The sequence below is a fragment of the Doryrhamphus excisus genome, chromosome 1, assembly GCF_030265055.1.
Source record: "Doryrhamphus excisus isolate RoL2022-K1 chromosome 1, RoL_Dexc_1.0, whole genome shotgun sequence".
In the NCBI taxonomy this organism is placed as follows: Eukaryota; Metazoa; Chordata; class Actinopteri; order Syngnathiformes; family Syngnathidae; genus Doryrhamphus; species Doryrhamphus excisus.
In genome coordinates this window covers 18,447,530-18,464,009 of record NC_080466.1, presented here as the reverse complement: position 1 = coordinate 18,464,009, position 16,480 = coordinate 18,447,530, and the positions used below count along the sequence as shown (strand labels likewise).

The following is a 16,480-nucleotide window of genomic DNA, read 5'->3' as shown; positions in this document are numbered from 1 at the left end:
AAAAAAAGTGTGACTTATAGTCCGGAAAATACGGTAATTCCAACCTTGACACACAACCCTAAACCACAACCCCTAACCCAAACCTTCATTCAACTCCTGTCCTGCAATGCCAGACCTTGCCAGACCTAATCCCCTAACCCCTAAACCTAACCCTGAAATCAAAGTAGGATACTAACCCTAACCCCTTCCATCTTTACCCTACCCTTCCAACCCTAACTTTAAATTCAGTCCTGACCAAAATAACACCTAACCCTAAACCAAACCCTAATCCTGCACCAAACCCTAAAACTAAAACCCTAATCTTAACACAAATCCCAATCTTAACCCTAACATAAACCTTCACCCCCCCACCCTAACTAACCATAGCCCAATTTGTTCCCCCCTAACCCAAACACCAACCTTGACCCCATCCCTTGCCCCTAACCTTGAGCCTCCCCATGTTTTTGCAGCCAATGCTATAGTGTGCTACTCCACCTATGTTGATGTCATCCCAAGGATTAGGTGGCACAGGTGGCTCAGTGGGTGCAGGCAAGCTGGGGTTTGTAGTCCAGTAGGCCCTGAAACCTTTACCCTCGGTGAACAAGTCGGAATGGAAGCGTATCATCAGTCTGTTCCCTTTGCTCTGGATGGTTTTTGGTATCTTGGTGCCACAAAACGGTCCTGAAGAGTAACAACTGGTCAGTACTTCTGGTCCAAATTGGTTCATGCGATATTTCATTACCCACCGTGCTTCTGAATCAAGGCGTTGGTAAGGCCATTGATGTCGTACACCATGATGTTATCCAAGCATTTGGACAACAGGAGGTTTTTGGCCTCCAGGTCAAAGTGAGTGAAGGTCAACGTGATTTTCTTGCCTAAAGGCAATGCAACGTTCCACATGCACTCAGCGTTGGCCTTGTAGTTCATGGGCCAGTTGGAAGACTTGATGACCCCCGTCGCCTCCTTGGAAGACACGCCACAGCCCTGGATTTCTGACAATAGTCCCGCGTTGTTAGCATTAATTAGTCATGTGTATACAATACGGATGTCATAAGCTTAATCCTGAAGATAATGATAATAATAATTTTGACATTTGATAATGTTAGCTCTGTGCTGCCGCGCATTTGTGCATAGTCTCATGCTTTATGTGCTCATTCTGTAATACTCGTATTAAATTCATTTCCTTATTGATTTCTGCACCTTATGTACCTTTGTTTTTATAATTATTTCCAATTATTACATTTCCATATAAGATTCTGTGTTTTTATAATTATTTCCAATAATTACGTTTCCGTGTAACATTGCGTGTTTTTATAATTATTTCCAATTATTACGTTTTCGTGTAGCATTCCGTGTTTTTATAATTATTTCCAATTATTATGTTTCCAAATAACATTCCGTGTTTTTATAATTATTTCCAATAATTACGTTTCCGTGTAACATTGCGTGTTTTTATAATTATTTCCAATTATTACGTTTCCGTGTAACATTCCGTGTTTTTATAATTTTTTCCAATTATTACGTTTACGTGTAACATTGCGTGTTTTTATAATTATTTCCAATTATTATGTTTCCATATAACATTGCGTGTTTTTATAATTATTTCCAATTATTATGTTTCCATATAACATTGCGTGTTTTTATAATTATTTCCAATTATTATGTTTCCATATAACATTGCGTGTTTTTATAATTATTTCCAATTATTATGTTTCCATATAACATTCCATGTTTTTATAATTTTTTCCAATTATTACGTTTCCGTGTAACATTGCGTGTTTTTATAATTATTTCCAATTATTATGTTTCCATATAACATTCCGTGTTTTTATAATTATTTCCAATAATTACGTTTCCGTGTAACATTGCGTGTTTTTATAATTATTTCCAATTATTACGTTTCCGTGTAACATTGCGTGTTTTTATAATTATTTCCAATTATTATGTTTCCATAGAACATTGCGTGTTTTTATAATTATTTCCAATTATAATGTTTCCATATAACATTCCATGTTTTTATAATTATTTCCAATTATTACGTTTCCGTGTAACATTGCGTGTTTTATAATTATTTCCAATTATTACGTTTCCGTGTAACATTCCGTGTTTTTATAATTATTTCCAATTATTATGTTTCCAAATAACATTCCGTGTTTTTATAATTATTTCCAATAATTACGTTTCCGTGTAACATTGCGTGTTTTTATAATTATTTCCAATTATTACGTTTCCGTGTAACATTCCGTGTTTTTATAATTTTTTCCAATTATTACGTTTACGTGTAACATTGCGTGTTTTTATAATTATTTCCAATTATTATGTTTCCATATAACATTGCGTGTTTTTATAATTATTTCCAATTATTATGTTTCCATATAACATTGCGTGTTTTTATAATTATTTCCAATTATTATGTTTCCATATAACATTGCGTGTTTTTATAATTATTTCCAATTATTATGTTTCCATATAACATTCCATGTTTTTATAATTTTTTCCAATTATTACGTTTCCGTGTAACATTGCGTGTTTTTATAATTATTTCCAATTATTATGTTTCCATATAACATTCCGTGTTTTTATAATTATTTCCAATAATTACGTTTCCGTGTAACATTGCGTGTTTTTATAATTATTTCCAATTATTACGTTTCCGTGTAACATTGCGTGTTTTTATAATTATTTCCAATTATTATGTTTCCATAGAACATTGCGTGTTTTTATAATTATTTCCAATTATAATGTTTCCATATAACATTCCATGTTTTTATAATTATTTCCAATTATTACGTTTCCGTGTAACATTGCGTGTTTTATAATTATTTCCAATTATTACGTTTCCGTGTAACATTCCGTGTTTTTATAATTATTTCCAATTATTATGTTTCCAAATAACATTCCGTGTTTTTATAATTATTTCCAATTATTATGTTTCCAAATAACATTCCGTGTTTTTATAATTATTTCCAATAATTACGTTTCCGTGTAACATTGCGTGTTTTTATAATTATTTCCAATTATTACGTTTCCGTGTAACATTCCGTGTTTTTATAATTTTTTCCAATTATTACGTTTACGTGTAACATTGCGTGTTTTTATAATTATTTCCAATTATTATGTTTCCATATAACATTGCGTGTTTTTATAATTATTTCCAATTATTATGTTTCCATATAACATTGCGTGTTTTTATAATTATTTCCAATTATTATGTTTCCATATAACATTGCGTGTTTTTATAATTATTTCCAATTATTATGTTTCCATATAACATTCCATGTTTTTATAATTTTTTCCAATTATTACGTTTCCGTGTAACATTGCGTGTTTTTATAATTATTTCCAATTATTATGTTTCCATATAACATTCCGTGTTTTTATAATTATTTCCAATAATTACGTTTCCGTGTAACATTGCGTGTTTTTATAATTATTTCCAATTATTACGTTTCCGTGTAACATTGCGTGTTTTTATAATTATTTCCAATTATTATGTTTCCATAGAACATTGCGTGTTTTTATAATTATTTCCAATTATAATGTTTCCATATAACATTCCATGTTTTTATAATTATTTCCAATTATTACGTTTCCGTGTAACATTGCGTGTTTTATAATTATTTCCAATTATTACGTTTCCGTGTAACATTCCGTGTTTTTATAATTATTTCCAATAATTACGTTTCCGTGTAACATTACCGTGTAACATTAGTTGCATAAAGATCTCAGTTCACCACATCTTACCGCAGCTTATACACTCAATAGACATTCATTCATTCATTCTTTTTCTACCGCTTTTCCTCACGAGGGTCGCTGGGATGCTGAAGCCTATCCCAGCTGTCTTCAGGTGAGAAGCGGGGTACACCCCAGACTGGTGGTCAGCCAATCACAGGGCACATATAGACAAACAACCATTCACACTCACATTCATACCTGTGGACAAATTTGGAGTCGAGAATTAACCTAGCATGTTTTTTGGAATGTGGGAGGAAACCGGAGTACCTGGAGAAAACCCACGCATGCACAGGGAGAATATGCAAACTCCACACAGAGATGGGTGGAATTGAACCCTGGTCTCCTAGCTGTGAGGTCTGCGCGCTAACCACTCGTCCACTGTGCAGCCCCTCAATAGACATACAACTACAAATAAATTCACCAAACAGAAGACAAAACTGTATCTTACCACGATATGTTTAATAATATATCAAAGATATTTCATTATGATGGTTATGCTGACTGTGAATGTTATGTATGCATGATTATGGACTGTATGATAACACAGTATGAAATGTTGTCATGGATAACAGTGAATTAATACTGACGTGTTAATGCAGAAATAACATAAAAATTATTAATGTATGACTCAGTGACTCGAGTGATCCTGGCCTGTTGTAGATTAAGAGGAAGCCATAAAAGACTTTTATGTTATTTTCATGCTCGCCATGATGACAAAGTTCACGCTGGTTTAGCAATCACTTTTGTAGCTTCTACAGCTGCAGGACTGAAGGGTGAGATGCTTTATAGTTGGGTTTAATGAGCTGCTTATAACTGTGTGTGTGTGTGTGTGTGTGTGTGGTACCTGCTATATCCTCGGGGTACACAGCTTCCCACTTGGCAGAGAAGCCTCTGTCTGTGAGGCGACCGTCAGACTGGAAGGAGACAGTCATTGTGTTAGTGGCTGCCACCACCACGGGAGGACGGATGTAGCCACAGTGGACGCCTGAGACGCCAAAAAAAAAAAGGGCCAAAAATAGACAGGGAGAGGACCATTAGACGGGCATCTAAAGGACACAATTAATCATTTAGTGCTTTGTTATGTTGTGTGTTTGTTTACATGCTGGAGTATGCTGCTGCATATATGATCAAAAAGATAATGATGTTCAATTTTGACAGTACAGTATGCAAACAATGTAGCCCTTTCTAAAGGAACTATATTCACTCTGCTTGAATGAATTGAATAAAAAAAATCCTATTATATCTTATTACATTTTATTATTAATTATTGTTATTATTTTTTAATAATAATTATTATAATAAATAATTATTATTTTTAAACAACAATTTTAGAAATAAAACGTTTGAAAAATATGCTAAAATTAAATGTTTAATTTGTAATTTATTAATTACTTCAATTAATAATTTATTACTTATTAGTAATTGTATGGTCATATCACCTCGTACTTGGGTACATGACAAAAATTTTAAAAAATCACAAAAAAATAAAAATAAAAAAACTTAAATAAACTCAATAGAATAAAATAATATATAAAATAATATATGTATAATAATATATAATATGTATAATATAATAAATAATATAAAATAATAAAATAAAACTCAATTGATTACTCAATAAAAATTCAAAAAAAATTTTAAACTACATTAGGAAAGCAGGAAGTGAACAAATATAACAGTTACTGATTGTAAAAGTACCAGATGGAGGGGTAGGATTTAATAAGCTTCGCTTCTTCCTACTCCTTTTGGACATGTGGAACTGTGAACTGATTATGTGATGCATTCAATTGTAATCTGATGTATGTTCAAATGAAATAAAATCATTACCATTACCATTTTAAAAAACAAAATGTGTATAAATAAAACAAAGAGAAAAATATAAAAATTTATAAGCACTCCAGATATGTAGTGTAATAACTAATAAGTGTTTTATTTTGCTTGTTCCTGGGTGTCTACATAATAAAATGGCCAGTGTACATGTAAAATGATGTCAAAAATGATAGTTCTTGAATGAATAAAGACAAGTTTTAACATGTGGACAGACACACACACACACACACACCTATGATGATAATCAACACCCAGTGCGTTTTCATGGTGTGTGCGTTTTAGTCCTTGAAACCTCAGCACAAGATAACGCTGTATCAGCTCCCCCCTAGAAGTCACTCAAGTGAAGAATAATAAAGAGAGGCGCTAATTTATCATTTGCAAAGGAGATCCTAATCATGTGTTTTACTGCAGTGCGGAGGCTGTTTGAGTGAGGTGCGGCTCACAAACGGCATAGTCCACTTTTCCACTGCATCAGCTTGGTTCACTTAGTGGCTGTTGGTTTCCAATATTAGAACGGAACCACTGGAAACTGCAAATACAGTCGTCCCTTGTTTATCATGGTTAATTGGTTCCATGCCCGATAAGTTAATTTCCGCAAAGTAGGACTCAATATTAAAAAAAGTAATGTTTTCATAGTTAGAGCATAGAGTCCTGTAGACATTAAATAACACCTTATAGCTTCTATTGTCACCTTTACAAAGCATAGGAGACAGTCGCCGCTAGCATAGTCAACAACCAAGCTAATTAGTTAGCCTGTCCAATTGAGTTACTCTAAACTTAAGCAAATGTTTCAATCGGAGCGGAGAAGAAGGACAAAGTAAGAAGCCACAAATGTACCACTTCCACACATAATGGGAGGATAACTATTTTGTTGAGTCAATCATGTTGGATATGCCTTGGCTGACATGCAGTGTGAAGGTAATGTGATATTCAGTACGGTCGTTCATTGCTACATTGGGATTCAAACATCACTCCCTCACTCTATCATGGTTTTTCAAATATCACTGCTTTGTGTTGGAAAAAAAATTATCCTCCCATTTGATGTGGAAGTGGTAAGTTTTTATCTCCTTACTGGACAATAACTTCATTACCAAAAACCTCAGGTGAATGTCACATGATTACCAGTGAATGTAAGTCGATTATGAGTAACTCCCAGTCAAATTAAACTGATTACCAGTTCCTTACCAGTGACTCAGAGTAAACATAAGCTCCCAGTGGACAATAACTTCATTACCAAAAACCTCAGGTGAATGTCACATGATTACCAGTGTAATTACTGTTTTGTGTTGGAAAAAAAATTATCCTCCCATTTGATGTGGAAGTGGTAAGTTTTTATCTCCTTACTTTGTCGTCCCCCCCCCCCCCCCCCCCCCACTCCATTTGATGACTTACCTAGTGTGCTGTAAGCATCTGAGACCAGCAGTTTGTCCTCCGTGCATTGCCCCGTCTCCCCAGTTATGGCTACATCAGTGATCTGAAGCTTCACCAGGAATCCTTTGGGAACGGTTATCCTCCAAGAGCTGTTCTGATGAGCGGGGTATGGATTCGGGAAGCTGTCAGACTGGAACACTCCCTTACGGCCAGTGAGGATAACCGCGCCGCCTGAACCTGCGTCACAAGAGCAGAGGGGTTGAGTTAAAAACAAAGTGTCATTGGTGGTGTTTGTACAGTGGAAGTCATGTGAACTTGGTGGAGTCTTGAGTTGATTGTGATTGTCCTCTAATTGATGGGAAGCGGACCATAACGCCCATATTAGGATCTACTTTAATTGGCCACAGGGGAGTGGAGTACCTCGACCCATAGCCTTAATTTAGCAGTGAACAGCTAAACCTCAAGTGGGGAGAATGGGGCTGGGATGTGTCACAGGGGGTTTCTCCTGCATGACTAGGTCACATGACTCCAACTAAAGCTCGGGACTAAAACACACTTCATTAAGTACAGCTGGATGAGAACACATAACAGTGGCCTATATACACATTCCTTATACGTACTATTCATTCATTGATAATTCATAGGCTGGAGCCTATCCCAGCTGTCTTCAGGCAAGAGGCGGTGTACACCCTGGACTGGTCGTCAGCCAATCACAGGGCACATATAGACAAACAACCATTCACACTCACATTCATACCTATGGACAATTTGGAGTCGCCAATTAACCTAGCATGTTTTTGGAATGTGGGAGGAAACCGGAGTACCCGGAGAAAACCCACGCATGCACGGGGAGAACATGCAAACTCCACACAGAGATGGCCGAGGGTGGAATTGAACTCGGGTCTCCTAGCTGTGAGGCCAGCGCGCCAACCACTTGACCGCCGTGCATTATTACCTCTGTCAAACAAGAGGTTGTAAGTTGGAGTTCAACTTTTTAGACATTTCTTCTTCTTTGGTGTAAAGTGGGCATCGAAATAAAAACATTTCAACAATCCCGGAAAATTGTCAATTTTAGTCCCGGTTCCCATCGATGCTCGATACTCGATGCCAGATCCTTTTCGATACTCATTGAGATGCTGCTCTTAACTACAGTTAAAAAGCCAGCATTTCAAGAAATGCTGCAAGAGTTTAACAGACATTGCGAATTGGCTTTGAGAAATTCCACAAATTTACAGAGTAAAACATGACGTATTAAAGAAAATACTGCAGTATTAAGATATAGTATTGTTATATGTTATTATTATACAGTGCAAAACAGTCATTTATTTAGTGTCAGGAAATGTTGACGCTAATATTGTTTAGCATTCATTTGTGGGACAGTTAACATTTTAAAATGCACCTCTATTATTTTGAGACTTTTGTTGTAATTTTCCTAAAATGAATGTTAAAATGTCGTCTTGGCTCCTTCACATAGACCAGGGGTCTAAAACTCAATTTACCTGGGGGCCACTGGAGCTAGGGTCTGGGTGAGACTGGGCCGCATCAGGTTTTCCAAAAATAAAAAAACGCATTTATTAAAAACAGAAAAATGAATAAACTTTGCTTTGGTTCCGATTTTCTACAAGAAAAGCTCTGATAAAACATTGCACTGTTCTCAAATATCTTAATTTTTATTTTTCTACACAAAATAAGATAAAAAATAAATAAACAAATCAAGAATAAAGAAAATCAATCAATCAGTAATAAATAAATATAATAATAATAATAATAAAACAGCAAATAATTGCAAAAACTTAAGAAACCACATATAGTTGGTGGGTAGACAGATTATTTTTTTCAGATTAAAATTAACAAAGCATTATTAGAGCCCTGTAGACATGACAAAACACAACTATAGTCACATTTATACTTTTTTATTTACAACATATTGCGCAACTGCAGGGTCTTGAGACACATGCTAACTCGCAAACTAGAGAGCTTGCGACCTAAACGGTAGCCTTCAAGTTATTTCCTTTAAACTTAAATAGCCAAAAACTTACCACTTCCACATGGATAAGGAGGATAACTATTGACAGTTATTTAACCTTTAACGTGAACATTAATCCAACGTGATAATTTTTTCTGGGTACATGATACCAAACTTGCGCGGGCCGCACTAACATTAAACTTTAATATCAAGGCGGGGGCCTCAAACTAGTGTCCTGCGGGCCATATTTGGCCCGCGGGCCGTGTGTTTGAGACCCCTGACATAGACCTAATCTCGTGCATTGCCTCGTCTAGTGACACCCTAAGCAGTTTCACTTTCCCTTCTCATGCATTGGGGCCAAGCAACCTATAAAATCCTTTAGGATTTTGACATGCTAACATGCTATCATCCTCAGACTGGACTGGATGTTATCCAAAATTTTCAACATGTTTAGGACTGTTTGGCCGTGCTGGAGGTTGATAAATCTGTCTAAAATTGGACAGGTACAAGGAAAATCAAAGCGGTTTACCGGACGTGGTAGACGGGAGGGTCTGGGTGGTGGTGGGCTTGGATGTGGTTGTTGGTCTCATCGTGGTGGGGATGACAATAGGAGGGAGGCTGGACTTGGTGTATGTAGCCGTGAACCCTCTGGAGCTTCCTGTGCTGTCAGATTTGAAACGCACAACCATGGAGTTGCTGCTGGACTCCACTGGCTTTGGCATGGTTCCTCCGCAGAATTTTCCTTTAGTGGACACAAACCTCACGATTAGTCAAGAAAATCATGAAATTATTTGAAATATTGTTGAATATTTAAAGATGATGGCGGCACGGCGGTCTAGTGGTTAGCGCGCAGACCTCACAGCTAGGAGACCAGGGTTCAATTCCACCCTCGGCCATCTCTGTGTGGAGTTTGCATGTTCTCCCCGTGCATGCGTGGGTTTTCTCCGGGTACTCCGGTTTCCTCCCACATTCCAAAAACATGCTAGGTTAATTGGCGACTCCAAATTGTCCATAGGTATGAATGTGAGTGTGAATGGTTGTTTGCCTATATGTGCCCTGTGATTGGCTGGCCACCAGTCCAGGGTGTACCCCGCCTCTCGCCCGAAGACAGCTGGGATAGGCTCTAGCACGCCCCGCGACCCTCGTGAGGATAAGCATAGAAAATGAATGAATGAATGAATGTTTTAACAGTTAGCAACGAGGCCACACAGCTAGGAGACCCGCGTTCAATTCCATCTCTGTGTAGAGTTTGCATGTTCTCCCCATGCATGCGTGGGTTTTCTCCGGGTACTCCGGATTCCTCCCACATTCCAAAAACATGCTAGGTTAATTAGCGACTCCAAATTGTCCATAGGTATGAATGTGAGTGTGAATGGTTGTTTGTCTATATGTGCCCTGTGATTGGCTGGCCACCAGCCCGGGGTGTACCCCGCCTCTCGCCCGAAGACTTCTGGGATAGGCTCCAGCACCCCCGCGACCCTCGTGAGGAAAAGCAGTAGAAAATGAATGAATGAATGAATTTAAAGATGATGGTTAATTACCTAACAACAAAGATCCATCGTAGACCTGGACAAAGTCTCCACACACATCGGGAACCAGGTCGAACGAAGTGAACGTCAGTCGAACCCTTTCGCCTTCGGGCACGGTTATTTTCCACTTTATTATCAAAACACAGATGTGACTTTTATTTGTAGCCACATGCTAGATGCTAGGCCGCTATTGGAGCAAATACATAAATAACGGTTGAGGTGTACGTATTCTCATACCTGGTAAAGCGCTCCATTTGGGTAGTTCTTGTCAGGAGAGCCAGGGGTCATCAGATCCCCCTGGTCACCTTGGAGAGGGCCACCTGCTCCGGCTATTTCTGGCAGTGGGGATGGAGGACACTTGACTTCCAGGGATACACACACACACACACACACACACACTCACAACACCCCTCCCATTTCCCCACCTGCTGACTTCATCTAGCAACACTCCAGTTTCTAGGTCAACTGTATGCAGCCAAGTGCACATGCAGCAGTTTTGAGCATCCATGGTCGTACCTGATGTTCGCTCTAGAGACACAGCCTCATAACGAGCCTTGAATCCTTGCTCTGTTTTTCTGTCGTTGGTGTCGAAGTAGACGGTCAGCCGGTTGGTTAGCGACACCAGAGGCAAAGGTTTGGTGTAGCCGCAGTACTTGCCTGTATACACAACGCAAAGTACGTTATGCAACCTGATTACCAGTGAATGGAAGTCGATTATGAGTAACTCCCAGTCAAATTAAACTGATTACCAGTTCCTTACCAGTGACTCAGAGTAAACATAAGTTCCCAGTGGACAATAACTTCATTACCACAAACCTCAGGTGAATGTCACATGATTACCAGTGAATGTAAGTCGATTATGAGTAACTCCCAGTCAAATAAACTGACTACCAGTTCCTTACCAGTGACTCAGAGTAAACATAAGCAACTCCCAGTGGACAATAACTTGATTACCAAAAACCTCAGGTGAATGTCACATGATTACCAGTGACTCCGACAGAACATAAGTTGCTTATAAGCAACTCCCAGTGAACATAATTGGATTACCAGTGACGCACAATATTAGCCAACTGATTAAAAATGACTCTAAATGAATATACGATGATTACCAGTGACTCCAAGGGAACATAAGCTGATTACCAAAACACTCCCAGTGAAAAGTAACCTGATTACCAGTGATGCACAATGTTTGCCAACTGATTAAAAATGACTCTAAATGAACATAAGATGATTACCAGTGACTCCAAGAGAACATAAGCTGATTACCAAAACACTCCCAGTGAAAAGTAACCTGATTACCAGTGGAGCACAATATTTGCCAACTGATTAAAAATTACTCTAAATCAACATAAGATGATTACCAGTGACTCCAAGGGAACATAAGTTGATTAACAAAGACTCCCAGTGAAAAGTAACCTGATTACCAGTGAACTCAGGTTAACATAATTACCAGTGACGCACAATATTTACCAACTGATTAAAAATAACTCTAAATGAACATAAGATGATTACCAGTGATTCCAAGGGAACATAAGTAGATTACCAAAGACTCCCAGTGAAAGGTAACCTGATTACCAGTGAACTCAAGTTAACATAATTACCAGTGATGCACAATATTTGCCGACTGATTAAAAATGACTCGAAATGAACATAAGATGATTACCAGTGACTCCAAGGGAACATAAGTTGCTTCTCAGCAACTCCCAGCAAATTAGCAAATTACCAGTCATTCCCAGTGAAGGCAAGTTGATTACAGATTGATGACCAGTAAATACCAGTGAACATAACCTGATGGCCATTCGCACCCACTGAATGCCAAGTACTTACAGACCACTGCTGAACATAAGTTGATTACCAATGAATCCGAGTGAGTGTAAACTGATTACCCCAGTGAGAGTAGCCAAATTACCAATGACTCCTAGTGAATCTCGCAGTGTGATGAAGTCTGCAGTGCACAGGTTGGTGTCCTCCAGCGCAAACTCCTCAAAGCTCAGGGAGATCACCTGGAACAATAAAATGCAGCGATAATTTTATTATGTCATTCATTTGCAATATGAGACGCCGCTAAGAGATCTGTGTCCAAGGTCAGACGTTCAAATGCTGTGTTAGAAGATGGAAGAAGGAAGTGAAGCTTGGCACAGAGGCAGTCGTGCATCACATTTTTTTTTTCCTCCTGTTCTTGGGAAGGATGAAGGAGACGAGGCGGCCATCTGTCTGTGGCGTCCATCCCAGCTGTCCTCCACTGCTTGGCCTCACATAAGACAATCAGTAAACAAACTCTGCTCGTCATCTGGAAACACTGACACTCTGCTGCAGGGGTCTCAAACTCAATTTATTTGGGGGTCACTGGAGCTAGGGTCTGGGCGAGACTGGGCCGCATCAGGTTTTCCAAAAAAAAAAAAAACGCATTTATTAAAAACAGAAAAAGGAATACATTTTGCTTTGGTTTCGATTTTCTACAATAAAAGCTCTGATAAAACATTCCACTGTTCTCAAATATCTTACTTTTTATTTTTCTACACAAAATAAGATGAAAAATAAATAAACAAATCAAGAATAAAGAAAATCAATCAATCAGTAATAAATAAATATTATAATAATAATAATAAAACGGCAAATAATTAAAACTTAAGAAACCACATATAGTTGGTGGGTAGACAAATTATTTTTTTCAGATTAAAATTAACAAAGCATTATTAGAGCCCTGTAGACATGACAAAACACGACTATAGTCACAGTTATACTCTTTTTATTTACAACATATTGCGCAACCGCGGGGTCTTGAGACACATGCTAACTCGCAAACTAGAGAGCTAGCGACCTAAACGGTAGCCTTCAAGTTATTTCCTTTAAACTTAAATAGCCAAAAACTTACCACTTCCACACGGATAGGGAGGATAACTATTAACAGTTATTTAACCTTTAACATGAACATTAATCAAACGTAATATTTTTTTCTGGGTACATGATACCATACAGCAGGGGTGGGCAAACTATGGCCCGGGGGCCACATCCGGCCCGCCAAGTGTTTGAATACGGCCCGCCCAATCTTTCCAAAGTATTTCATTTAAACTCAACATACAACCTGGCATCATGGCCTGAGCCAACCTTTTGATGGTTTTATCAATTTCGTTTTTTGACATGGTCTGTTGTTTACAAAGTGCTCCTGAAAAAAGGGACACAAGCACATAATAATAATAATAATAATAATAATAATAATAATAATAATAATAATAATAATAATAATAATAATAATAATAATAATAATAATAATAATAATAATAATAATAATAATAATAATAATAATAATAATAATAATAATAATAATAATAATAATAATTACTATTATTATTATTATTATTATTATTATTATTATTATTATTATTATTATTATTAATTAATAATAATAATAATAATAATTATTATTATTATTATTATTATTATTATTATTATTATTATTATTATTATTATTATTATTATTATTAGATTATTCAATTATTATAATTATTATTAGAACTATTATGATTATTATAATTATTATATTAATGCTAATTATTATATTAATTATATATAATATTATTGTTATATTTGCATATTTTACATAATAATAATATAATAATAATATTTTTAATTTTATTGTAATTATTATAATATTTTATTATTTTTTAAAATATTTAAATATAAATATAAAATAATAAATAATAATAGCAGATTGCATGACAATTTTACAGATACAATAATACCAGGTGGACTGTTACGTGTAAAATATATAGTCTGCCCCCCCCCCCCCCCCCCCGTAAATTTTGTCATGTCAATGCGGCCCGCGAGTCAAAAAGTTTGCCCACCCCTGCCATACAGCATCCATATCAAAGCTCAAACTAGTGTCCTGCGGGCCACATTTGGCCCGCGGGCCGCGTGTTTGAGGCCCCTGCTCTGCTGTGTACCCGACTAAGTACAAAAACAAACAGTTGTGTTTATACATGATATTGTACAGTCGTACTTAACGTTGCGTGCTTGCATGGGAATGATTGTGTTTTGGGGGGGTGTTTAACAATGGAGGCATTACATCACCTTATCCGGGTCAACAGTGATGTGCCAGGAGCAGCTCCTCCCGTTGTCATAGCTACTGGGATAGTGGATGCTGGTGAAGGTGCCCGACTCCGCGGTGAGCTCCTGGGGTCCTCCGCACCCTGAGATCGGCCCTGGGGAAAAAGGCATGGAAGAGGGAGGATAGTTTTGCTGACAATTAATGTCACCGGCAGGTACATTGTATTCGGAATGATGCTATTTTTGTGACTGAACACGCTAGTACTGGTACTGTTAGACCTTAAAAATAGAAATAGCTAACCAATAGTGACTATATCTCGTAAATGTGATGCATTTGATTTAACAGCTTGCTAGTTTACCACAAAGAGCGGTTAACTTATTATTTTACTTGCATGGATGTTGGGAATGACCCTGAAGCTAATTATTCGTATTTTCCGGACTCTAAGTACCACTTTTTTTCATAGGTTGGCTTAAAAATGAAAAAACTGTTTATGTTACATAAACACTGGACACCTTTTCTGTTCATGTTTATTTTTATTTTTATTTTTATTTTCTGAATAACCTTTGTGTTAGCATATCTTACACCTATTCAGCCTGTTCTCTATTCTTTTATTATTGTTAGAACTTGCCTTCCAAGAGGATGTAATGTCTGTTTTGGTCAAGTAGTTTGCAAAATAAATTACCCGCAAAAAATGCGACTTATACTCCAGTGTAACTTGTGTTTTTTTTCGACCTAATGATGCATTTTTGGCCTTGTGCGACTTCTACTCCGGAGCGACTTATTGTCCAGATAATACAAATACCGTATTTAATTTAATTTAATTTAATTTAATTTAATTTAATTTAATTTAATTTAATTTAATTTAATTTAATTTAATTTAATTTGATTTGATTTGATTTGATTTGATTTGATTTGATTTGATTTGATTTGATTTGATTTAATTTAATTTAATTTTATTTAATTTAATTTATTTTATTTTATTTTATTTTATTTTATTTTATTTTATTTTATTTTATCAATGGGAAGAACCAGATTACGGTAAATAAAATTAGCTAAAACAGGACAAAAAATAGCGACTCTCGACACTTAACCACTATTGGTATATATGTATGTATGTATGCCAGATAGAAATCCATCAAGTTGCCATGGTAACAGCATTGATTACACAGTGTGTTTTATTGTATAAGCAGCAGTCTTTTCCCTGGTGGATTTGAGGTGGGGTTTTTCTGTTTGGTTTTTGAGTAGCATGTCTCCAAGTGAACCAAAAAAAAAAAATTCCTTGGAAAATCCATCCTAGTTGGACTCACCCTCTTGATGAGTTGCCGAGTCGTCCTCTTTGTCGATGAAGTAGAGGGTCACCACGGCAACACATACGCCGGTCATGACAACAAAGAGGAAGATCAGCCATTTTTCCAGGGTGCTCAAGCCTCTGGAGCGACGACGTTCCTTTTCTGCGACCTCCATTTCTGTCCTCTCACTTGTTGTCAGTGGAGGAGAAGATCCAGACTTGGAGCCTTTTGGCCAGGCACCGGCATGTCATGTTCAATTGTATGTGAACTTTGGCCCTCGGGTGTTGTATGGTACATAGCATAAACACTGTAGTGTTGTTACAGTTAATGAGTAATGGTGATAATTGCAGCACTGCACATTTTTAGATGAGATAAGGCCCCCGTTAATTCCAAATAAACCTCAATCATCGATAAGAAAAAAGCCACAGCAGGTAAGTACAGTGCAGAAGAAAGGTTGTGTGTGTTCGATGACCTTACGTGGTGATCTGACTTTTGTTGTTTCTTTACTGTTGAACGGATGTACTGACTATATGTTAGAAAGCCCTCAATTTTGCACATGCATGTAAATGTATTTTTCTTTTGTCCTTGAACACACCATGTGTGACGCAGATTGAGACTCATGTGTATGACTTTCTCCGATGCTAACACTTTTAACGACTTTTAAATTAGAGGCAATAATATGTGTGCAGTTGATAAATACTAGGACACGTGATTTTTGATATGATGTCATAAT

At 36.8% G+C, this 16,480-nt stretch overlaps 1 protein-coding gene across 2 annotated transcripts in view; it reads right to left on the bottom strand.

Moving 5' to 3' along the window:
- zgc:154142 (uncharacterized protein LOC555481 homolog) overlaps positions 1 to 16,480 on the bottom strand; it is a 29,608-nt gene extending 13,128 nt beyond the window's left edge. Inside the window, exons 1-11 of one of the 2 annotated variants that reach the window (XM_058089630.1) lie at positions 15,766 to 16,480; positions 14,482 to 14,612; positions 12,320 to 12,413; positions 10,927 to 11,067; positions 10,648 to 10,745; positions 10,423 to 10,537; positions 9,411 to 9,623; positions 6,937 to 7,152; positions 4,559 to 4,699; positions 726 to 971; positions 475 to 660 (exon numbers count right to left, since the gene is read on the bottom strand). In XM_058089630.1, coding sequence (XP_057945613.1) covers positions 475 to 660; positions 726 to 971; positions 4,559 to 4,699; positions 6,937 to 7,152; positions 9,411 to 9,623; positions 10,423 to 10,537; positions 10,648 to 10,745; positions 10,927 to 11,067; positions 12,320 to 12,413; positions 14,482 to 14,612; positions 15,766 to 15,922 — 1,738 coding nt within the window. In that variant the 5' untranslated portion in view covers positions 15,923 to 16,480. Of the gene's footprint in view, positions 1 to 474; positions 661 to 725; positions 972 to 4,558; positions 4,700 to 6,936; positions 7,153 to 9,410; positions 9,624 to 10,422; positions 10,538 to 10,647; positions 10,773 to 10,926; positions 11,068 to 12,319; positions 12,414 to 14,481 lie in introns of both variants that reach the window. The other variant, XM_058089638.1, reaches the window with a different exon arrangement.